Source organism: Arachis ipaensis, chromosome B1 (assembly GCF_059453495.1).
Source record: "Arachis ipaensis isolate K30076 ecotype BB chromosome B1, ASM5945349v1, whole genome shotgun sequence".
NCBI lineage: Eukaryota > Viridiplantae > Streptophyta > Magnoliopsida > Fabales > Fabaceae > Arachis > Arachis ipaensis.
In genome coordinates this window covers 106,732,417-106,758,580 of record NC_142436.1, presented here as the reverse complement: position 1 = coordinate 106,758,580, position 26,164 = coordinate 106,732,417, and the positions used below count along the sequence as shown (strand labels likewise).

The following is a 26,164-nucleotide window of genomic DNA, read 5'->3' as shown; positions in this document are numbered from 1 at the left end:
ATTTCCAGGGAGTAACAGAGATTACAACAGAGCAAGCAGTAAAACAAGTAGAAATTTAGAATCCACAATGCAAAACATGCCTCTTGGTCATTTATTTTGTCCTCTTCAACTATTCCACTCCTGAGAAATCCAACACTTGTCTTCTTATTTTTGTCAAATGTTTAAATTGACAGTAACTAACTCTTTTTTTTACGCTAAAAGTATTAGTCTCTAACATTTTCTTATATAATTATATTTATCTGTTTATGTCTTTATTTATGTATTTATGGTTGGATTTTGTATTGATTACCAAACACCAGCTATTAGCGTTTGAGAAGTGAAATCAATTGAATTAAAGTGAAAAAGGAAAAACTTGGAAAATGCAGCCCCACCAATGGGGTGTCTCGGTCTATTATATGCGCTGGTGCCTAGTGTTTTCATGGTGTGGCACTGCCATCATCAAAATTATAAAACCTCATATTTACACACTCTCTCTCTAGTCAGGAGTCAGGACCAGTTGTTTTATAATTTGATAAAAACGTGAATTCAGCCAACAAAGTTTGTGTTTGTGTGTTTTGTTCTCTCTCTCTCTCTCTCTTTCCTTCTCTTTTGTATGGACATGAAAGGATATTCAGTTTCCTCGACAACAAATCATAGGAATAAGCCATTTTTTGCAGCTTCCATTCACACAACAAAACAACAACTAACAAGACCCCAAAAGATTCATTCTTTCAAATTGGCTTCTTTTTCTTATTATTATTCTATACCTATGCTATTACCGTCCCTTGTTCTGTTGCTTCTTCTTGTTCCTTCAGTACACTCTAATTCAACTTACCACATTGCCACCAACAACTCTTTTACGCCATTCTTGCGTTTAAAGAGAATAAGACAGCATTTGAGCAAGATCAACAAACCTCCTCTCAAGACAATTCAGGCATTCCCTCTTTTTATTATTCTCATGAATTTTAGTGATCTGAGTTTTATGTTTATTGTTTTGTTTTTCTTTTTTCTGGCTGCAGAGTCCAGATGGAGACTTGATAGATTGTGTCTTATCTCATCAGCAACCAGCTTTTGACCATCCTAACCTTAAAGGACAAAAACCATTGGTAATAAATTTCATCCAAACTCATTTGATTTCATTTTAACAGAAAAGAAAAAAAAGGAATATTCCAAATGAGAGTGAGAGAGTTTAAGAGGTTTAAGGTTTAACAGGAGCCACCAGAGAGGCCAAAGGGATATGAAGAAAACAATGATAATGTAACTGAGAGCTTCTTCCACCAGCTTTGGACTCATTCCGGTGAATCATGTCCTCAAGGAACCATTCCGATCCGAAGAACAACTGAACAGGACATTCTCCGGTCCAGTTCTATCCGGCGATTCGGAAGAAAGCCGAGAGGCGTACGCCGAGACTCAACCGCCTCCGGCCATGAGGTTACTTTTACATTTCAACTCATTTGCTTTCATCCTACTTTTCTCTCTTTTGAGTTCAATAATTCAAATGATTGTGAAATGCTGCAGCATGCAGTTGTGTTTGTGAATGGAGAACAATACTATGGAGCAAAAGCAAGCATAAATGTGTGGGCCCCAATAGTAACTGATCAATATGAATTCAGCTTATCACAAATATGGGTTATTGGTGGATCCTTTGATAATAATCTCAATACCATTGAAGCTGGATGGCAGGTATGTCTAATTCTTCATCATATTTTTAATTCCATTCAATCATCACCCATATCAATATGCCTAATAACCTTCTATTCTTTCAGGTCAGTCCTGAGCTATATGGAGATAATTACCCTAGGTTCTTCACTTATTGGACAGTAAGTATTGCAATTAATTTTTTTTTAATTTTCAATAAATTCTCAATTTCGTCCCTAACTTAGAATAAAATAAAAAACCAACAGAAAATATAAAATCCATATGATTTGTTTTTTTTTTTCTTATTTCCAAAATTGTTTGGACAAAAAAAAAATAGAAAACAAAAGATAAAAATAAAAAACAAAAATTTGTTGTTTTTACTGTTTTCTCTTTTTTTTTTTTTTTTTTTTTTTTTTACAAAATTTAAAAAAACAAAAGATATCGAAAATAAAAACACAAACTAAATGAACCTTATAGTTCCTTTTTGGGATAGTAAATATGTTAGTGCCTTGTTATGTATGAATCTTATAGAAAAAAAAAAAAAAAAAACAAAAGACTAATTTGTTATTCTTTTTAGAACATCCAAGGATGAGTATGTTCTCAATGCTTTTAGTTGTATACTAGATAAACTGATAAAGGGTCTATTTTATTTTTCCTTTTTGTTTTCTTTTATTATTTTTGCAGGCTCATATTTACTTTGCCACCTAACTGATTTGTTCTACTTAACAGACAGATGCATATCAAACAACAGGATGCTACAACTTACTATGTTCAGGATTTGTCCAAACTAACAACAGAATAGCAATAGGGGCTGCAATCAACCCAAGATCAGCTTACAATGGAAGACAATTTGACATTGGAATAATGGTTTGGAAGGTGAACATTAATAACACTTTCCTTTTCTTTCATTTAATTCAATAATTCAGCACCAATTAAAGAGAAAAATAAGGTCCATTTCATTAAACACACATAAAAGGTGATTTGTTAATTGTTTCTAATATATTTCACAAATTCTAGCATTCTTTGACAAAAAAAGTTAGACATGCATAATCCAATGAAGGCACATAAAAATTTGTATCTATGTAAAGCAATAATTGGGTTTGCATTCTTTTCTTTTTTCTTTCTTTTGAATTTGTATTCATTTTACTGTTATTGAAATGGAAGATTCCCTTGCTTTCCTTGTACTAGTTAGTGTCATTCATAATGGGGTCCTGTTCACAACTCTATACAGGGTCCTTTCCCTTATACCTTTATTAAAGCAACACTTCACAGCTCAACCTTTGCCTTTTTTTCTCGACCCTAAAAGAATTTAAAGCAAAACTTTCCTTCCTGCTTTCTTTTTCTCATTTATGCTTTCTTCCATTGCTATTATTAGTAGTGTTGAACAGCCAATTCTTTGTAATATCATCTAAATTAATAAGTCTTGTGTTTGTAATTATTATGCCTACAAAATAGTGAATGTTACACTCAAATTTTATAATAATAAGTCGTATATATTTTGTCTATTACTTGTTATCCGTTACTATTACTATGTTTCTATTTAATAATTGTTTTAAGATAAAAATACATAAATATGGTGGAATTGCATATTTTTGAGATGAAGACAAATACTTGAACATGAAAATTGAAAATTATCAATAAAGTTTAACCGAATTTTTCATTTATCCAAAATTTAGGAGTTGCATAGATAAAATCATTATACAAATTGTATTGAGACTCTTACCAAACAACAATTTTGAAAATGTATCAAAAAAATGATAGTGACAGATAAAAAAGACAAATGAATAATATGAATATCTGATTGCTGTTAATTAGTAAATTTTAGTAGAGAAATATTAGAGAATTAATATTTTTTATTTATATTAGTCAATACTTTAAGTTAACAGTTTATTTTTATACTATTAAAATTTAAAATTTAGTATTTAAGATTTATAATTAATCAAGTGCTAGTAAAAAATAATAAATTTTGCTACTCATGATACACTGCTCATTTTAATAATTAATATATACTATGATGAAATTCTAAGGATATTCTTAATTAATAATATGAAGAAAATTTGTATGTGGTGTGTAGGACCCCAAGCATGGACATTGGTGGTTGGAATTTGGGTCAGGGCTACTAGTGGGATACTGGCCAGCATTCTTGTTTAGTCACTTGAGAAGCCATGCAAACATGGTTCAATTTGGTGGAGAGATAGTGAACTCAAGATCAAGGGGTTACCACACAGGCACACAAATGGGGAGTGGCCATTTTGCTGAGGAAGGTTTTAGAAAAGCAGCATATTTTAGGAACCTACAAGTTGTTGATTGGGACAACAACTTGCTCCCTCTTTCTAATATTCACCAACTTGCTGATCATTCCAATTGCTATGACATTAGGGAAGGGACAAATCATGTTTGGGGAACTTACTTTTATTATGGAGGTCCTGGAAGGAATGTTAGATGCCCTTGAAATAAACAAGCTCTTTAAGTATAGGTTTCTCTATTATAATTATAAATATATATTCTTTTTCTTTTTGTTCCATTTTGCCCTTTTGGGGGGGGGGGGGGTTTGGTTTCATTATAAGCTGATAAGTGATCACATATGGTTTGGCTATATTTGTTATTATTGCCATAGTTTTTTTTTTCTTTTTAACTAATAGGTTAGAGAATTTATTTTTGTTTTTTTTGTGCGTATGATGTAAATCTATGAAAAAAGGTATGTGATTGTTTGTCAATTTATAACAGTAAATTTGAGGAGTGTTATGTTTGTTTCTCTATTGAAATTAGTATTTAATTTTCACACATCAACCGTATAAAAATATTTTATGCAATTATCGTGTATTGACATATTTAATGGAAGTAACTAATTTTTAAATTTACTACTAATTTTTAAAAAAGCATATATAAACATATAAATTTAATTAAATAATTATATAAAATTTACTGTGAATTATTAAAATTAAACTCCTCGCATTATCAAAGAAATAAATCTTACATTTTTCTTTTGATGATGGAGTTGATTTAGGATCCGTTTGGGAAGCTTTAATATCTATTTTTTTAGACTTTTGACTTGTGAAAATTTCTAAGATGCACGGACATTGACACGGATACGGGACACGACACGACACGGGACACGTCGACACACGAATTTTAAAATCTTACATGACACGGGGACACTCATACATATAAAATATAAAGTATTTTTTAGATAAATCGTAATGATATTTTAATATTTTATTGATATTCAAATATAAATTAAAATTTTTAATTATTTTTAATGTCTTATTTTAATTATATCAAATTTTTAAAATATTTTTGTTTAATAAATAATAATATATATTATATCTAAATTTATTTTAAGAATATATGTTAAGAATAAGATTGGACACGCTGACACATGATGATATTTAGGTGTGTCCAGGCGTGTCTGGAGAAGAATTTTTTATTTTTTATTAAGACACGCGGACACGACAATTCAGCAAAGTATCCCTGCTTCATAGAAAAATTCACATTAATAGTGTTTGGAACAGTATATATATATATATATATATATATATATATATATATTTTCATTTTTCCAAAAATTATTTATGAGTTTTTGAAGATTTATTTATTACACAATTTTAAAACAAGTATTTCTACGGTAACTTTTCAAATACAAAATAATTTATTTATAAGCTATTTTTAATATAAGTCCTTATATTTTAAACTCTTTTTCCAAAAGAACTTAATTAAGTGGTTTTTTTATTTATATAAATTAAATAATTATATTATTTATCGATTTTCATTATTTCCAGTGTTTTTACCGAAATTCATTTTTAATCATATCTCGTTGACCGTGTAAATGAATTAATTTTGCACGCATTTCGTTTACACGGTAAACGAAATATAGTACATTTCGTTTATAGTTTAAATGAAATATAGTGAATATCATGAGACATGTATATTTCGTTTACAGTACGTGCAAAATACACTGTAAATAAAATACGAGTACCTGTAATTGATGGTTTTCAGTGGCTAAGAGAAGGGAGTTGAATCTTAGCCCCTTTTTCACTTAATAACACTTGCTGGTCTTTGAAACAACTTCTGGAGACTTTTAGATTTCTGTCTCGTACCCAGCCACGAGACTTTTTCTTTTTATCTCGTCACCCGGCACGAGATATTTTTCAGTTTTATCTCCTGGGCAGCAGAAACAGAAATGGAGTAGAAGATAGAGAAAATTACACCAAGATATATCCTGGTTCAGTTGCTAAGTGCAATGCAGCCTACATCCAGTCTCCATCATAACAATGATGGAATTTTACTATAATCATTCTTGATTACAAACACCAATTCTCTCTAGGAACTACCCTTCCTATTCGGGACAAGTCCAGAATCTAAACCAAAATCCTGAACTTGACTTGGTCACTGCCAAGCTTTCCAACTGCTAAGTGCTGACCCAACTTGCAAGGGGATTCTCACAGAATCATGAAACACAACACAGATGTACAAAGGACCTCTAAGGACATCTATGGATTTTTCTTTTAATTTTGCACTCTCTGCCTTTTTCCGCTCTATGGCTTTTTCTTACAAACCTCACTGTTTGCCTTTTTCCATGAGACTCAAGACAGAAAAAATTAAACAGAAAAATACAAAATGAAAAACATTGAAGGAGAAGAACTTCTGTTAGCTTAGGTAGCTATGAGAACTCTGTGCCTTGCACTCTCACTCCTTACTTCAAGCCCTGGCTGTTCTCCCTTATATATAGGGGGAAGCCTCCACGGTTGAAACTAAATGAACCAAGCTAAACTTCTTCTTCTTCATTCAAAACCGGTTCGGCCAGAGAGAGAGGAGAGATAACCGAATGCTAAAACCCAACATGCAATTACCTCTGTGTCTTCTCTTTACACCAATCTTCATCAATCTGAGTCATCCAACTTGACTTACCCTCCAAGTAGGATTTCTAGCCCTTGATGCTTCTTGATGCATGACAGCTCCTCCTGCTCCACTTTTGCTTCCTCCTTCACGCAGCCACCCTAGCTACCTTCTGTGATGAGTGAACACAAAAGCAGAGACGAGCCATCCCTCTGAGTTCTTCCTCTGACCGAAATCTTCTTCTTCCATTTTTGATATGGAGAAGCTGAGATCTCTTCACCAAATCTTACCATATGTGACGAAAACCTCAGCCACAACATACTTTTTGTTTTCTTTTTCTTGCCATCATTACAATGGTCTTGTTGCTTGCATCTTCATCTCTACGGTAACTTGCCATAGCTTCCATGGTTTCTATTGTGATATGACCGAATAGAGAAGAGAGATGAGAGAGAAGAGAGAGTAGAAAGCAAAAGCAATTTAATGAATTTGAATAAATTAATTAAAAATGAGTTGCTTTTGCTTCCCTTTTGCTGAGCAGCGTGTAGCATTGATGATCACCATGAAATCAATTTCTCTCTCATGATTCCAATGCATTAATGATAATTGAATTAAATTTGGAATCCATCACATGAGAGAAAGAGATTCGTTGGAAGGATTCCTTGCTTTCTCTTCTTTTAATTTTCAGACCAACCTTAATAGTCTTGGGGCAAATCATTTTGGGCTAGATAAATTTGATTCAGGCTCAATTAACCACAAATTGCTTCAACCATAATACTTAAGCATTTTAAACAAGGTTGAATGTTTACATTCATATTGGGATTGAAATTTTTCTTTTCTTTTCGGCCCAAGTAACATAACCATAATTTCAGCCACCATAATCACAATAATTTAATACCAAGGCTGGATATATTTTTGATACAATTGGGCTTGTTATAATTTTCTTTCTTTTCGACCCAATTGAAACCTGCATAGCAAAATTATTTTAATCAACATATATGAATTGAAACTAAATTAATAATTTTGCAATTAATCACATTAATAATATTTGATCATCACTAATTTAAATTAGAGTTTTCCAAACTCATCCATCTCCCCCTTGATGACAAACATTATTAAAAATTGAAATGAAAAGAGATAAAAAAGTTAGAGTACCCCCTTTGTGAATACTTGGATTCCTTCCTTTCCAATTGTTACATGACTCCCCCTTAATGTATGCTATTTTACCAAGGGAAGTTTGATGACATGTCATCATGTCATATTTTTCTATACTTTTTCATACAAGAAATTGACAATTAGTGCTTAAATATTGCATTCTTTTGTGCTTAAATGGTATATTTCTTTGATCTTTTGATTTTATAAATTTTGTAGGAAATAAGAAGAAAAATAAGCAAAAGAGCACAAAATAAACTAAAAAGAAGAAAAGAAAAATTTTGGACACGTTTTGAAGATTGAGCACACTTTGGAACCTTAGGCCACGCTTTTAAAAGCATGGCCCATGACCATGAAGCCTTGGCACATGCATCAATATCATATGCATGCATGCATGAAATGTTTAATGCAATTGGCAAATAACGTTAATGCATTAAAGCAGTATTAATTAAAGTCATGAAAGCATGCAACTTTAATTACTAATGCAATTGGCATTACGTTAATGCATTACATTAATAAGTAAATGGATGCATACAGGAAACAATTAATTACTGATGCTAATGAATGAAATGCATGAAGCTTTATGGCATTACTAATTAATTGAACTATGAAGCATGCATATAATATTATTAATGCCACGGCCAATAAAAGCAAGCAAAGCGCTAAACCTAGCAAAGGGGACATCCAAGGATCGAAGTGGAGACCATGTACTAAAACAAAGGGCGCCGAGTGAAGATTGTAAACTGAGCGCCACCTTAGCAAGGAATTGGGCACCAATATAGTTTCACCCAAGGCTCGAAGGGGAGCTTCCTCATAAGGCAAAGGGCGCTCAGTGAAGTGATTTAACCGAGCACTACCAGGAATGCCAAAAGCAAGGCATCAGCGCTCAAAGAGAGAGCGCTAAGTTAACTTAGTTAACTTTATCGGGCTCTCACCGAAACAAAAACAAGGCAAGAGTGCAACCACCAAGGCTCGAACAAGGGAGCTTCAACCCAAAGTTTGGAGTGCTGCATTGGTCTTATTCACTGAGCGCTCCCTTACACAAGACAATTGCACCAAGTATGCTTCCCTCATGGTTCGAAATTGGAGTCCCACTAAAAACAATGGAGCGATGCGCTCTCTCACTTAACCGAGCGCTACTCTCCCTTACACGGGCAAGGCTTGGCACGCAACCAATTTGGCAAGGCAAACAAGGCAATGCTGCGCTCTCTTTTTCAACCGAGCGCTGCCCTGGAAGGTCCCACACACCAAACTAACTTGAACCAAGCAACCTTGAACCATGCCTCCAAACCAATTGAACCAAGGCCAACTGGACCTATCTCTCTTCAAATCCAAAGCAAGCAAAGCCCACATCATCACTCAAAGGCACAAGAACAAGCTAGATTAGGAATTTCAATTATAATTTGTTTTTAATTTCAATTTTATTTTTACTTTATAAAGCCTATATAAAGGCATCAATTTCATTTCATTAGGAGGCTGGCTCCATTAGGGAGCAGTAGGAGTAGGAGTAGAGAGCTCTCTCTCTTTTAAATTTTCTTTTGAACTTGGAATTGAGATCTGATTCTGGGCTTTTGAAATCTGATTGAAGAATTCTTTGAAGTTCTTCCTCTCAGAGTTCCATTTCTTTTCTGTTTTTTGACTTTATGAATTAAAGATTGGATCCCAATTGTTTCTTTTTTATTCTTACTTCTTCTGCAAATTTCCTCTTCTGCAATTATACACTTCAGTTTACATTGATCTTGAATTCAAATCTTCTGTTCCATTTGCTTTCAATTTACTTTCAAGCAATTTAATTCTTCTGCACTTGTTCGGCATTTTACATTTCTGTTCATGATCTGATTTACTTTTTCTACAAGTTTAATTCTCTGCAGTTGCTCTAAACTTTGATCTATTGCTTTCTTTAATCTCCCTACACCCAACTCCCTTTACATTTGATGCAATTTACGTTTCTTATCATTTAAGATTCTGTCAATTTACTTTTCTTGCCAATTTAAGTTTCTGTCCAATTTACTTTCTGCAATTTATAATTCATTGCCATTTACTTTCTGTTACTTCAATTTCACTTCAACTCATCAATATTAGCTTGACTAAACTAATCACCCACTAAAGTTGCTTGATCCATCAATCCCTGTGGGATCGACCTCACTCTAAGTGAGTTTTACTACTTGATGCGACCCGGTACACTTTCCGGTGAGTTTTGGTGTTGGAATTTCAGTTCCAACCCATCAAGTTTTTAGCGCCGTTGCCGGGGATTGATTTAGATCAACAATGACTAAGTGGGTGAGAAGTCTAGATTAAGCATTTTCTTTGTTTTTTTTGTTCTTGAAACCAAGGTGTTTGTGTTTTTGCCTCACTAAGCAAGTCTCATCTGAGACATGAATTTCAATTTTCCTTGGTGTTGTGTTTTACAAAATTCAAATGGAGTTCAACTCATCTTATGATCAAACAAATTTTATGGGATATTACCCACCATCACCAATCTCTAATGGTGGCTGGGAATATCACCAAGAAAGTACAAATTCTGAACACTCCAATCTATGGTGATTTGCTTCAGAAACAAAAGATGAGCAAGAAAATCACATGAGATATTGTCCAGAACCACAAAATGATTTATGTCATTATCCTCATGGTAGCTGGGCATATCAACAAGAGTATGAACAATCAAGTGAAATGAACTATTTCTCAGAGCCACAAAGTGACTCGTATTGCTATGATACTGACATAAATTGTGGTTGGGAAGGGAATTTCAATGTTTCATCTTCTGTTTATCAAGGAACATCATCATTTGATTGTGCTATTGATGATTTGCATCATCTACCCTTCTTTCTTGCATAAAGAAGACCATAAAAGAGCATAAATCTCATTTGATCAGTACAATTCATGCATTATTTGATGAATATTATGGTACACTACTTTGAGATGAATTGTGCTGAATTTCAGGTGAAAAAGTCATTAAAAATGGGTAGAAGACAAACAAGAAGCTGGGTGTGTGAAACTGGCGTGCCACTTGGGAGCAAACGCCACAAAAATGCACTGGCGTGGCACGCTAGGATCTGGGCGTGGCACGGCAGTACTAAAGTCCAGAGAAGAAGTCCAAGCATGCATGTGGGCGTGGCACGCTAGGGACTGGGCATGGCACGCTAATACAAAATTCCAGAGAGCTACAATGGAGGACACAAAAGGGGCGTGGCACGCCAGGTTGGACGTGGCACGCCTGACCCATCAACTACTATGGGTGTGCCACTTGAGCAAAGGGGTGTGGCACGCCAACTCACTATTCCAAGAAGAACCTCCACTATGGCGTGCCACTTGGTATCGAAGGCGTGGCATACCAGCTCCAAGAAGTCACTTGGGCATGCCACTTGAGAACCCAAGCGTGGCACGCCAAGCTTGAAGAGTTCACAAATCCATGGGCGTGCCACTTGAACAGCATGGCGTGGCACGCTGGTACAATAATCCAGAGAAGGGGCTGAAGGCAATTGAAGACTGGGCGTGCCACTTGAAGTCGAAGGCGTGGCACGCCAACCTCTCAACCTCACTTTGGCGTGCCACTTGAGCAACCAGGCGTGGCACGCCAATGCATAAAGATAACAAAAGCAAGGACTGGGCGTGCCACTTGGTATCGAAGGCGTGGCACGCCAACCCAAGCATGTCACTATGGCGTGCCACTTGAAGGCTGAGGCGTGGCACGCCAACTACTGGAACCAAGACAAGATCATGGGCGTTGATTTGTGGAAATGGTTGTGTCGGTATAGAATTTTCTCAATTGAATGAACTCTCGTTGCAAGTATAGTTCTACACCAACAAACAATCCTCCCAATCAAAAATTTAGTTTTGTCACAAGTAACAAACCCCTAAATTTATAAACCGAAGTATTGAACCTCAGGTTGTTCTCCCTAGGAATTGTAATAAAGTGTCTTGTTATTGGTTATGAGGTATGTTTGGGGTTTTTGAGATGATGGACAAAAAATATAAATGGCAAAGGAAATAAACTAACAAAAAGTTATTGGCAATGTTAGGTGGTCAAGGATCTCTATCCTAATCACTAACTACAACATGAGAATTGGCAAGGATCAACCCCATTAAATCATCCTCTAACTAATAAAGGAAAGTCAAATGAGCTATGTCAAGAAAGTCCATAAGTCCTAGTTCTACACCTAATCAATTGGTGAGATCTAGCATTAATGGCTCCCAATCGTCAATCACTTGGACATTTGTGACTCAAGAGTTCCTAAGTTACCTTCCCAAGCCAAGAGCACAAAATTCTACTCTAAAGCCCAACTAAACATTTTGTCAAACACTTGGTGGGTGTATAAGGAAAGCATAGTAAAATTGCAAGGAATATAAATCTACACTACTCAATTGCAAGGAATTAAACAACAATAAAGCAAATCAATAATAAAAGAACATGAATCATAAATTGCATTAAAAGAAAATAGAAGAAGAAAGGGTGCATCAACAACAAAGTAGGCAATTACAAGAATGAAATACAAAATTACAGAGAGAAAGAGTAGAGGAACAAGAAATTGTAAAGGAAAAGTAAATCAAAGCACGAATTAAACCTAGATCTAAGAAATTCTAATCCTAATTCTAGAGAGAAGAGGGAGCTTCTTTCTCTAGAAACTAAACTACATGATGCCAAAAACATCAAACAATTGCTCTCCCCTTTTCCCAAGCTTGAATTCTGCATGAAATAGCATTAGAAATGAGTTGGGTTGGGCCCAAAGTGCTTCAGAAATCGCTGGGGGCGAATTCACTTTAGTGGACCATGTGCTCAATTGGTGCGCACGTGAACATGGCACGTTCGCGCCCTTTACGTGAAGCAAAATATGGCAAATTTTATATCATTTTGAAGCCCCAGATGTTAGCTTTCCAACGCAACTAGAACCGCCTCATTTGGATCTCTGTAGCTCAAGTTATGGTTGATTGAGTGATAGGAGGTCAGGCTTGACAGCTTTACGGTTCCTTCATTTCTTCATGAGTTCTCCCACTTTGCATGCTTTTCTCCTCACTTCTTCCACCCAATACTTGTCTTATGAACCTGAAATCACTTAACAAACATATCAAGGCATTGAATGGAATTAAAGTGAATTAAAATCACCAATTTTAGGGCCTAAAAAGTATGTTTTCACATTTAAGCACAATTCAAGGGAGAATTACAAAACCATACTATTTCATTGAATAAATGTGGGAAAAGGTGATAAAATCTCCCAAATTAAGCACAAGATAAACCACAAAAGTGGGGTTTATCAAATCTCCCCACACTTAAACTAAGCATGTCCTCATGCTAAAATCAAGAAATAAGCAAAGGGGTATCAACATTTATTCAATGCAAACTAACTAAATGCAATCTATCTATATGCAATCTATTTACATGAATGCATCCACTTGGTCAAAACAATCAATTTCCAAGAATATATACACAAGTACAAGGGCTAAAGCAATAGCAATAAAATCAAACCCACAATTGAATTGAATTATTAAAAAGATTTTCCAAACTTGCAAGAAAAGATGATCATGGGTGGGAACATGTAATTGAGTAATCGAACTCTCACCGGATGTGTATCCGCTCTAGTCGCTCAAGTGTATGGGGTTGATTCACTCAATTCTCCCCTAATAATGCTTTCCATGATTTTTTTTTTCATCTAACAATCAACAATTAATTCATGCATGCATACAAATATCATGAGGGCTTTCCCATAGGTTGTAATGGGGCTAGGGTCAAGGTAGGATGCATATGGTCAAGTGAGCTAGAGATTTGAATCTTTGATCAACTTAAACTTCCCATCTAACCTATGACAACCTATACAATTCTAAATAAACCTAACTACCCATTCTTCACTTTTTCACACACTCATGCATTCTCTTTTTGATCACCACCCATATGCATTGACTTTTATTGAACCTTGCTTTGGGGTATTTTGTCCCCTTTTTATTGCAATTCTTTGTCTTTTTTTTTTATTATTTATTTTCATTCATTTTTTTTCTTTTCTTTTTTTATTATTATTTTTTTTATTATTTTTTTTTCTTTTCAAACTAAAATATATACACAAGAACATCAATGCATATGGTTTACACATGATTAATACATGAGTATGTACCCAATTCCCAAGATTCTCAACACAAATACAAAAATACACTTTTATCTCTACCTAATGTTCCCAACTCTCCCAAAATCAAATGATGAACACTCTCACTAGCCTAAGCTAATCAAAGATTCAAATTAAGGACATTTATTATTTTTCACTTAGGCTTGTAATGTGCTACAATTAAGAACAAATGGGTTAAGCATAGGCTCAAAATTGGCTAACAATGGAAGATAAAAGGTAGGCTATTTGGGTAAGTGAGCTATTTGAACAATGGCCTCGATCATATAAATGCATGTATACACAAAGTAATGGACATATAGAATTAAACAAATCAAAGATTACAATCATAGGAAGAGAATAATGCACACAAGAATGAAAGTAAGTGGTTATGTATGATGTAACCACACAATTAGGCTCAAATCTCACATGCTTGTGTTCTTAGCTCAAAAATCATGTTCCACAAAATATATAATTCAAGCAAGTTCTAAAATTTTTTTTTCAATCAATTGGGGTGCCCTATAGATAAAATCCTTGGAAAATATCATGATTTTGACTAAGCTTAATATATACATATGCAAAATAAAAAAATGCAACTAAAAATCCTAAAATGAAATGCAAAAGTATTGGGATTAGGAACTTGTCACCCAAAAATGCCGAGCGGTCGGACGACCTCCCCACACTTAAAAGTTTGCACCGTCCTCCGTTTCAAGCAAGCCATATTCGAGTGGGATAATAAAGATAATAAAAATGAGTTTCATCCACTCAAATGAAGGTGTAGATGGCAACCTAGGCAAAGGTGATTCCAAGGGTCTTGACAAGGCGTATTCAATTCTCATCCTCCTTTTTCTAAGGACTTCCACCTCTCCACAAGATCTCTTAATTTCAATCCTTTGTTCAACAATTTTATCTAAACCTTTTTCCTTACTCAAATTATAAATGGGAGGACGAGAGAGATTTACCTCCACATTGCTTTCAAATCCAATGGGGGAAAGTTATTCATGTTCAAAGGATTCTTCACCACTAAGACTTGGTGCTTGATCTTCCTCACCAAGGGAACTCAATTCTTGCTCTATCCCATCCGATTCTTCATAAGGGATATGCCTCGGAGGTTGTACACATTCCTCCTTAGCATCAAATTCAATCATTTTGGAGGGGTTTTCTTCAATCCTAGACTCCCAAGGTGGTTTCGCATCTCTTAAGTCTTCAACCACTTCTTTCTCTTCTTCAATAATCTCAACTCCTCCTCTTGTTGCATTTCTTGCTTTAACTCCTCTTCTTCACCTTGAAGCTTCAAGTTCACTCCCTCACTAAGCTCCTTCGTTGCTTCTCCACATTCCACAAGGGAAGTGCCTTGATCGCATAGGCTTAGGCGGGATGAGACTATGTTGCCAATGGCTTCTACCATGATAGCCATTTTTGCTCTTAACTCTTCAAATTTCTTTTTATCCTCCTCGTGTTGCCTTAGGATATGAGAATTAAGATCCCTTAATTCTAGCATAAAGGCTTCATCGGGGGGTGATGGTGGAAGAGAGGGTTCATTGTTTAAGGGAAAGGTATTATAGTCGAAAGGTGGTTCTTTTTCGTAATAATATGGAGGGGGCGGCTCTTGAAAATGTTGATGTTGGAGTCGTGGTGGCTCTATGTGTGGTTCATATGGCTCATATGATTGTTGGTAGGATGGATATGGATTAGGGTCATATGAAGATGGTTGGTGAAAGGTGGCTTGTGAGTATGGTTGATGGCTAGGTTGAGGATATGGCTCATAGGTGTATAGTGGTGGTTCTTGGAAGTCACAAGGGGATTCACCATGACCATTGGATTGGTATGCATCATAGAATGGCTCTTCTTCATAGTATATTGGTAGAGGTTCTTGCCAAGAGGATTGATGATAAACCACTATTTCATGATTTATATTGTGTTTGATTGTGTGGTTTTATCATGATCTTTGCCCACTTATTCATTAAATAAGCATGCATTTATATTTCCTTCCTAAAGATGTTTTATGGTTGAAAAATTGCTTCCTAGAGACTTTTAATTATGTATTTTATTTCTCCCTTATTCCATTCGATGCCGTGATCTGTGTGTTAAGTGTTTCAGGCTTTATAGGGCATGAATGAGTTGGAGATTGGAAGGGGAGCCTGCAAAAATGGAAGGAACACAAGAAATTGAGGAGATGACCAGCGAGAAACGACGCGGCCGCATGGATGACGCGACCGCGCAACATGGAATAGCACGAGTGACGCGGCCGCATGGACGACGCGTCCGCGTGGCAAAGCAGAAACGCGAATGACGCGTCCGCATGAGCAACGCGATCGCGTGACGTGCGCGATCTGCATAATTTGCAGATTCGCTGGGGGCGATTTCGGGCCCTATTTTGACCCAGTTTTTGGCCCGGAACAGCAGACTAGAGCCAAAGAACATGCAGAAACCAAAGACAACATTCATTCTACATAGTTTTAGTTTTTAGATCTAGTTTTACTCCTCCTCTAGGTTTTCTCTCTACACATTCATAGTTCTTAGGATTTAATTTTCACTTACCTTTTTGGCATTGGAACACTGAGAAGAGTTATTACCTCATCAAGACTTCATCATTCTAGTTCGTTTTCTTTACTTGGCTTCACTCTTCCATGTTCTTTGCTTTGTTAATTTTACCATTGGAATATTTTTAGGATTATTTAATACAAGGATCACCTTTATTTTTAATTGACTATTTCGATTTTTATTTCCAATGTCTTCCTTTAATTCCTTTTTATATGCTATGAATTCTACATTCACAATGAGCGAGTAGTTCCCTAACTTGATGGGGAATTGATTGAAAGGAACCCTTGAGTTGGAAGGCTTGAAAGAAAAATTGTAATTGGTTTTATGGTTGGATTGCCTCCTAATCACTAACACCAATCCCTTTTAATTAAGTGGATTGCAACTTGTGAATGGACGTGGCATTCCAACTTGTTTGACTTTCCTTCACCTAGCGAAGGATAACTAAACAGGACAACCTTCAATTGTCAATTAATCCTGAAAGCATTCCAACAATAATAGGGATTCCAACTAATCAATTCCCAGTCATGGCCTTTATTTACATTATTCAAATTCACCAATTTAATTTCCTGTTTGCTCAATTCAACCCTTTTTGAAAACCTCTGATTAATAAAATAGCACACTTTTCTGCAACTCGTTGGGAGACGACTTGGGATTCATACTCCCAGTATTTTAAATTCAATTTTCTGTGACACCTTTCTAAATTGATAGGCGGATTTCTGGCGAATTAAGAACTATACTTGCAACGTATATATTTTAATAATTTTTAATTCGCTAATTTCTGCCCCCATCAATTTTTGCCGTCGTTGCTGGGAAGTTGCAATAGAGTGCTAAAGTTATTAATTAGAATTTATTTATTTGCATTTTATTTTATTTTGCTACTATGAGCTGCCTGTTTCTTTCGTCAAATGACGCGTTCACTTCCTGATCTACGCTTGCTAATATTCGATCCTGAAATTGAAAGGACTATTTCACGAATAAGGCGAGCTCGGCGTCGGTTAGCCCGCTCCGAGGGCAAATCTGAAAGTGAACTTGAGGAAGAAACCAGCTCCCGTTCTACTGATTCGGTTGATTCACGTGCAGACGACATGGTAGCTAGGAGAGTTACCATCCAGGAGGAAGGAGCCTCTGATTTTACAATGCAACCATTTCAAGCGCATCACCCAGCGGTGGCTACAGATTTTGAAATAAAGACCGCACTGCTCAATTTGATGTCCAAGTTTCATGGCTTACCTGCTCAAGAGCCTATCAAGCACCTGCGAGATTTCCAGGCGGCCTGTTCTACTGTCAGGCGAGATGGTACAGATGAAACTTCAATTTTGCTGAAAGCTTTCCCATTTTCTCTTGAGGAAAAAGCAAGAGAGTGGTACTACACTCAACCCCTAGCAAATGTATCCAACTGGAAAACGCTCAGAAAAGAGTTTTTGGAGAAATTCTTTCCATCTGAAGTTACTGATAAACTAAGGAAAGATATTTCCACTATTGTTCAAGATGACAACGAGACTCTCTTTGAATATTGGGAGCGCTTCAATAATCTCCTGGAAGCATGCCCCCACCACATGATTGACAAGATAGTGTTACTCAGTTATGTCACATAGGGCATGAGGCCCCAAGATAAAACCACATTGGAAAGTGCTAGCAATGGGTCTATGAAAAAGTACAAGACCACTGATGAGGCATGGCAATTGATCAGCGACTTAGCTGAATCCACTAGGAACTACAGACAGAAGCAAGGCCGTTCAAAAGCCGTTGCAGAAGTATCCTCTAGCAGAGAGACTGCTGCTCTAACTCAGAGTATCTGTGAGATGAACAACTTGCTGAAGCAGATGCAATTGAATCAACAACAAGTTCAGCAAGCTCAACCTTCTCCAGCACAGCAAAGGCAACAGTTAGTCCCACAGAGAGTTTGCGGAATTTGTGCTGATTATAGCCATTATACTGATGAATGCCCGCAACTCCAACAGGAAGACAACATGGTAGCATCCACTCATAACTTCTATGATCGCCCCAACCAAGGGTACAATCAAGGTGGAAATAATAACCATGGATGGCAGGACAATTCTAACCAGAATTGGAGGGACAACAATAATAGAGGAGGCAGAGATAATCAGGAAAATCAGAGGTGGAATAATAACAACAACAGGCAGCAGAACCAACCTTACAGAGCACCTCACCTGAGGCAATCCCAAGGACCACAGAATACCCAACAGCAGACCTCTCAATTTACTCATTCTTCTTTATCTTCTAATGAAGAGTTACTACAATCTTTTGAGCGGAGACAATAGACCATGGAAAATAACATTATGAATAACATTAATGCCAGTCTGAATGGTCTGACCTCTACATTGCAAGCTCTTGTTTCACAGATTGGATCAATGCAAAATTCCAGTAACCAACCTTCAAGCTCCACTAGAATTCCCTCTCAACCATTACTCAATCCGAAGGGGGGCATTAATGCCATCACCTTGAGGTCTGGAACCACACTGCAGGAGAGGAATCAGGAGGAGCCAAGCTCACCAGAACACGGCTCAGCTGAAGAGGTAGTAGAAATAGAAGATGTCGAAGAAGAAGAGGACATACAGGACATAGCTGAAGAAGAAGAAGTGCAACCACAAGAGGAAGCACCAAAAGGCGCAGACACTGCAGAAAACACTACTCCCATTCCCTTTCCACAACTTGCAAGGAAGCCCATGAAGCAACTGGAACCCGATCCCAAAATGGTAGAAATATTCAAAAAGGTTGAGGTAACTGATGAGCGGATAATTTATACGCTTTTTGGCATTGTTTTTAGTATGTTTTTAGTAGGATCTAGTTACTTTTAGGGATGTTTTTATTAGTTTTTATGTTAAATTCACATTTCTGGACTTTACTATGAGTTTGTGTGTTTTTCTGTGATTTCAGGTATTTTCTGGCTGAAATTGAGGGACTCGAGCAAAAATCAGAATCAGAGGTTGAAAAAGGACTGCTGATGCTGTTGATTCTGACCTCCCTGCACTCAAAGTGGATTTTCTGGAGCTACAAAACTCAAAATGGCGCTCTTTCAATTGCGTTGGAAAGTAGACATCCAGGGCTTTCCAGCAATATATAATAGTTCATACTTTGGCCGAGTTTAGATGACGCAAAAAGGCGTTGAACGCCAGTTCTACGCTGCAGTCTGGAGTTAAACGCCAGAAACACGTCACGAACCATAGTTGAATGCTAGAAACACGTTACAACCTGGTGTTCAACTCCAAAAGAAGCCTCTGCACGTGGAAAGCTAAAGCTCATCCCAAGCACACACCAAGTGGGCCCCGGAAGTGGATTTATGCATCAATTACTTACTTCTGTAAACCCTAGTAACTAGTTTAGTATAAATAGGACTTTTTACTATTGTATTTACATCTTTTGATGATTTTTAGATCTCTAGACCTCCATGGGAGGCTGGCCACTCGGGCATGCTTACCCTATATTCACTTATGTATTTTTCAATGGTAGAGTTTCTACACTCCATAGATTAAGGTGTGGAGCTCTGCTGTTCCTCATGATTTAATGCAAAGTACTACTGTTTTCTATTCAATTCAACTTATTCCGCTTCTAAGATATTCATTCGCACTTCAACATGAATGTGATGAACGTGACAATCATCATCATTCTCTATGAACGCGTGCCTGACAACCACTTCCGTTCTACCTTTGATTAAATGGATATCTCTTGGATATCTAATACAGGGGACCGAGTCCGAGTTATTAAGTATCTTCGTGGTATAAGTTAGAACCCATGGATGGCCATTCTTGAGATCCGGAAAGTCTAAACCTTGTCTGTGGTATTCAGAGTAGGATCTGGGAAGGGATGGCTGTGACGAGCTTCAAACTCGCGAGTGCTGGGCGTAGTGACAGATGCAAAAGGATATTAAATCCTATTCCAGTATGATCGAGAACCTCCAGATGATTAGCCATGCAGTGACAGCGCATTGGACCATTTTCACAAGAGAGGATGGGATGTAGCCATTGCTAACGGTGATGCCCTACATACAGCTTGCCATGGAAAGGAGTAGGAATGATTGGATGAAGACAGCAGGAAAGCAGAGGTTCAGAGGAACGAAAGCATCTCTATACGCTTATCTGAAATTCGCACCAATGATTTACATAAGTATTTCTATCTTTATTTTCTGTTTATTTATTATTATTATTCGAAAACTCCATAACCATTTGATATCCGCCTGACTGAGATTTACAAGGTGACCATAGCTTGCTTCAAGCCGACAATCTCCGTGGGATCGACCCTTACTCATGTAAGGTTTTATTACTTGGACGACCCAGTGCACTTGCTGGTTATTTGTGTGAAGTTGTGAAGTTATATTTGGACCATGGTATTGTGCACCAGTTTTGGCGCCATTCCCAGGGAGAGAACGAGCAACAAATTTTACAACCTCAGAGTAACAATTTCGCATTACCAAGTTTTCGGCGCCGTTGCCGGGGATTGTTTCGAGTTTGGACAACTGACGGTTCATCGTGTTGCTCAGATTGGGTAATTTTCTTCTTATTTTATTTTCAAAAAAGTTTTCAAAAATTTTTTTTTTCAAAAATCTTTCAAAATTTTTCCCTTTGTTTTCGAAAATTATTTCAGAATTTTTAAGAATAAATTCTAGTGTTTCATGAAGCATGTTGAAGCCTGGCTGGCTGTAAAACCATGTCTAAATTCTTTTGGACTGAGGTTTCCAAATCATCATCACAAGAGCAAGCGAGCTGTTCCTAATCCACCTGTTGTTGTATGACTGATTTACATGCTAAAGCTTGACTGGCTATTAAGCCATGTCTAACCCTCAGATTGGAGCTTTAGACTAAAGAGCACAAGATTCCTGGAATTCATATTAAAAATTTTGGAATCCTTATTTTTCTTTTTCACAATAATTTTCGAAAAAAATCCAAAAAAAATCATAAAATCATAAAAATAAAAAGTATTTCATGTTTCTTGTTTGAGTCTTGAGTCAATTTTAAGTTTGGTGTCAATTGCATGTTTTAAAGTTTGCATAAAATTTTCGAAAAATTCATGCATTCATAGTGTTCTTCATGATCTTCAAGTTGTTCTTGGTAAGTCTTCTTGTTTGATCTTGATGTTTTCTTGTTTTGTGTCTTTTCTTGTTTTTCATGTGCATTTTTGCATTCATAGTGTCTGAACATGAAAGATTTCTAAGTTTGGTGTCTTGCATGTTTTCTATGCATATAAATTTTTTCAAAAATAAGTTCTTGATGTTCATCTTGACATTCATAGTGTTCTTGGTATTCATCTTGACATTCATAGTGTTCTTGCATGCATCACATGTTTAGATCCAAAATTTTCATGCATTGCAGCTTTTTCATGTTTTCTCTTTCATCATTAAAAATTCAAAAATAAAAAAAAATATCATTCCCTTTTTCACTCATAAATTTCGAAAATTTGGATTGACTTTTTCAAAAATTTTTAAAATTTAGTTGTTTCTTATGAGTCAAATCAAATTTTCAATTTAAAAATCTTATCTTTTTCAATATCTTTTTCAAAAATCATATCTTTTTCATTTTTCTCAATTATTTTCGAAAATTTTAAAAATATTTTTCAAAAAAAAATCTTTTTCTTAATTTTATATCATATTTTCGAAAATATCATCAACAATTAATGTTTTGATTAAAAAATTTCAAGTTTGTTACTTACTTGTTAAGAAAGATTCAAACTTTAAGTTCTAGAATCATATCTTGTGATTTCTTGTGAATCAAGTCATTAATTGTGATTTTAAAAATCAAATCTTTTTCAAAACTAATTTCAATCATAACTTTTCAAAAATATCTTCTTATCTTATCTTTTTCAAAATCATATCTTTTCATATCATATCTTTTCCAAAAATTTGATTCTAAAATATCTTTTCTAACTTCTTATCTTCTTATCTTTTAAAATTTGATTTTCAAAATTTGTTTCAACTAACTCATTGACTTTTTGTTTTTTTCTTATCTTGTTCAAAACTACCTAACTAACTCTCTCTCTCTAATTTTCGAAAATATCTTCCCTCTTTTTCAAAATTTCTTCTTAATTAACTAATTATTTTAATTTTTGATTTCAATTTTCGAAAATTACTAACCTTTTTCAAAAACTATTTTCGAAAATCACTAACTCTTTTTCAAAAATTATTTTCAAAAATCCTCTTTCTCTCTCATCTCCTTCTATTTATTTATTCATCTACTAACATCTCTCCCTCACTCACCAAAAATCCGAACCCTCTCTCTCTTTGAGTTCAGATTTTCTCTTCTTCTTTTCTTCTACTCACATAAGGGAACCTCTATACTTGGGCAAAAAGGATCTCTATTATTATTATTTTTCTGTTCCCTCTTTTTCATATGAGCAGGAGCAAGGATAAGAACATTCTTGTTGAAGCAGACCCTGAACTTGAAAGGACTCTGAAGAGGAAACTAAGAGAAGCTAAAATACAACAATCCAGAGATAACCTTATAGAAATTTTCGAACAGGAAGAGGAGATGGCAGCCGAAAATAATAATAATGCAAGGAAAATGCTTGGTGACTTTACTGCACCTAATTCCAATTTACATGGAAGAAGCATTTCCATCCCTACCATTGGAGCAAACAATTTTGAGCTTAAACCTCAATTAGTTTCTCTGATGCAACAAAACTGCAAGTTTCATGGACTTCCATCTAAAGATCCCTTTCAGTTTTTAACTGAATTCTTGCAGATCTGTGATACTGTTAAGACTAATGGAGTAGATCCTGAAGTCTACAGGCTCATGCTTTTCCCTTTTGCTGTAAGAGACAAAGCTAGAGTGTGGTTGGGCTCTCAACCCAAAGATAGCCTGAACTCTTGGGATAAGCTGGTCATGGCTTTCTTAGCCAAGTTCTTTCCTCCTCAAAAGCTGAGCAAGCTTAGAGTGGATGTTCAAACCTTCAGACAGAAAGAAGGTAAATCCTTCTATGAAGCTTGGGAGAGATACAAGCAACTGACCAAAAAGTGTCCTTCTGACATGCTTTCAGAATGGACCATCCTGCATATATTCTATGATGGTCTGTCTGAATTAGCTAAGATGTCATTGGATACTTCTGCAGGTGGATACATTCACCTAAAGAAAACGCCTGCAAAAACTCAAGAACTCATTGACATGGTTGCTAACAACCAGTTCATGTACACTTCTGAGAGGAATCTTGTGAGTAATGGGACGCCTCAGAAGAAGGGAGTTCTTGAAATTGATACTCTGAATACCATATTGGCTCAGAATAAAATATTGACTCAGCAAGTCAATATGATTTCTCAGAGTCTGAATGGAATGCAAGCTGCATCCAACTGTACTCAAGAGGCATCTTCTGAAGAAGAAGCTTATGATCCTAAAAACCCTGCAATAGCAGAGGTGAATTACATGGGTGAACCATATGGAAACACCTATAATCCCTCATGGAGAAATCACCCAAATCTCTCATGGAAGGATCAACAAAAGCCTCAACAAGGCTTTAATAATGGTGGAAGAAACAGGTTTAGCAATAGCAAGCCTTTTTCATCATCCACTCAGCAACAGACAGAGAGCTCTAAACAAAATACCTCTAATTTAGCAAACTTAGTCTCTGATCTATCTAAGGCCACTGTGAGTTTCATGAATGAAACAAGGTCCTCCATTAGAAATTTGGAAGCACAAGTGGGCCAGCTGAGTAAAAGGATCACTGAAATCCCTCCTAGTACTCTCCCAAGTAATACAGAAGAAAATCCAAAAGGAGAGTGCAAGGCCATTGATATAACCATCATGGCCGAATCCAAGGAAGAAGGAGAGGACGTGAATCCCAAGGAGGAAGACCTCCTGGGACGTCCAGTGATCAATAAGGAGTTTCCATATGAGAAAACAAAGGAATCTGAGACTCATCTAGAGACCATAGAGATTCCATTGAACCTCCTTATGCCATTCATGAGTTCTAATGAGTATTCTTCTTCTGAAGAGAATGAGGATGTCACTGAAGAACAAGTTGCCAAGTTATCATGAAGCTGAATGCCAATTTATTTGGTAATGAAACTTGGGGAGATGAACCTCCCCTGTTCACCAATGAACTAAATGCATTGGATGAACTGAGATTGCCTCAGAAGAAACAGGATCCTGGAAAGTTCCTAATACCTTGTACCATAGGCACCATGACCTTTGAGAAGGCTCTATGTGACCTGGGGTCAGGAATAAACCTCATGCCACTCTCTGTAATGGAGAAATTGGGAATCTTTGAGGTACAATCTGCTAAAATCTCATTAGAGATGGCAGATAATTCCAGAAAATAGGCTTACAGACAAGTAGAGGACATGTTAGTAAAAGTTGAAGGCCTTTACATCCCTGCTGATTTCATAATCCTAGATACTGGGAAGGATGAGGATGAATCTATCATCCTTGGAAGACCCTTCCTAGCCATAGCAAGAGCTGTGATTGATGTTGACAGAGGTGAATTAGTCCTTCAATTGAATGAGGACTCCCTTGTGTTTACAACTCAAGGTTATCCTTCTGTAAACATGGAAAAGAGGCACAGTAAGCTTCTCCCACTGCAGAGTCAACCAGAGCCCCACAGTTAAACTCTAAGTTTGGTGTTGGGAGGCCTCAGCCAAACTCTAAGTTTGGTGTTGAACTCCCATATCCAAACTCTAAGTTTGATGTTGGGAAGTCTCAACAATGCTCTAAACATCTGTGAGGCTCCATGAGAGCCCACTGTCAAGCTATTGACATTAAAGAAGCGCTTGTTGGGAGGCAACCCAATTTTTATTTAATTATATTTTTTATTAGTTATATGTCTTCATAGGTTCATGATCATGTGGAGTCACAAAAACAACTGAAAAAATTGAAGAAAAATCAAAAACAGCATAAAAAATAGCACACCCTGGAGGAGGAGTTCACTGGCGTTCAAACGCCAGTAAGGAGCATCTGGCTGGCGTTCAACGCCAGAACAGAGCATGGATCTGGCGCTGAACACCAGAAACAAGCATAGAACTGGCGTTCAACGCCAGAAACATGCTGCATCTGGGCGTTGAACGCCCAGAACAAGCATCAGTTCGGCGTTTAAACGCCAGAATTGCATGCAAAGACATTTTACATACCTAATTGGTGCAGGGATGTAAATCCTTGACACCTCAAGATCTGTGGACCTCACAGGATCATCTCAGGATCTGTGGACCCCACAGGATCCCCACCTTCCCTCCTCATAATCCTAATTTTTTTTCCACATCTTCTTCTTCATCTATTCTTTCTTCTTTTGCTCGAGGGCGAGCAACATTCTAAGTTTGGTGTGGTAAAAGCATAATTCTTTTTTTTTCTTTTCATAACCATTGATGGCATCTAAGGCCAGAGAAACCTCTAGAAAGAGGAAAAAGAAGACAAAAGCTTCCATCAAGGGTCTATAGCTCAGTGGTAGAACATTTGACTGCAAATCAAGAGATCCCTGAGATACCTCAGGGGATATATTTTCCTCCACACAATTATTAGGAGCAACTAAGGGTGGAATATCAAGAGCACTCCATCATCCTTCATGAAATTAGAGAAGATCAAAGAGCAATGAGGGAGGAGAAACAAAGACAAGGAAGAGACATAGAAGAGCTCAAGGACATCATTGGTTCCTCAAGAAGGAAATTCCACCATCACTAAGGTGGACTCATTCCTTGTTCTTGAATTCTCTGTTTTTCGTTTTCTTATGTTAAATGTTTATCTATGTTTGTGTCTTTATTACATAATCATTAGTGTCTAAGTGTCTATGCCTTAAAGTAGTGAATATGAATCCATCACCTCTCTTAAATGAAAAATGTTTTTAATTCAAAAGAACAAGAAGTACATGAGTTTCGAATTTATCCTTGAACTTAGTTTAATTACTTTGATGTGGAGACAATGCTTTTTGTTTTCTGAATGAATGCTTGAACAGTGCATATGTCTTTTGAAGTTGTTGTTCATGAATGTTAAATATGTTGGCTC

At 36.4% G+C, this 26,164-nt stretch overlaps 1 protein-coding gene and 2 non-coding genes across 3 annotated transcripts; 1 reads left to right on the top strand and 2 right to left on the bottom strand.

The window, feature by feature from the left end:
* The first annotated feature begins 336 nt into the window (after positions 1-336).
* On the top strand, positions 337-4,374 carry LOC107631871 (protein neprosin). Its single transcript, XM_016335446.3, has 7 exons — positions 337-913; positions 999-1,085; positions 1,192-1,410; positions 1,498-1,662; positions 1,746-1,799; positions 2,347-2,493; positions 3,692-4,374. The coding sequence occupies exons 1-7, from the start codon at positions 593-595 to the stop codon at positions 4,067-4,069; spliced, it is 1,371 nt and encodes a 456-aa protein (XP_016190932.1). The 5' UTR covers positions 337-592; the 3' UTR covers positions 4,070-4,374.
* Positions 4,375-17,686: 13,312 nt separating this feature from the next.
* LOC148577813 (small nucleolar RNA R71) lies at positions 17,687-17,794 on the bottom strand. The gene has a single exon (XR_015903692.1). It is a non-coding gene; the product is annotated as a small nucleolar RNA R71 (small nucleolar RNA).
* Positions 17,795-23,107: 5,313 nt separating this feature from the next.
* LOC148577812 (small nucleolar RNA R71) lies at positions 23,108-23,215 on the bottom strand. Its single transcript, XR_015903733.1, has one exon. It is a non-coding gene; the product is annotated as a small nucleolar RNA R71 (small nucleolar RNA).
* Between the last annotated feature and the right edge of the window lie 2,949 nt (positions 23,216-26,164).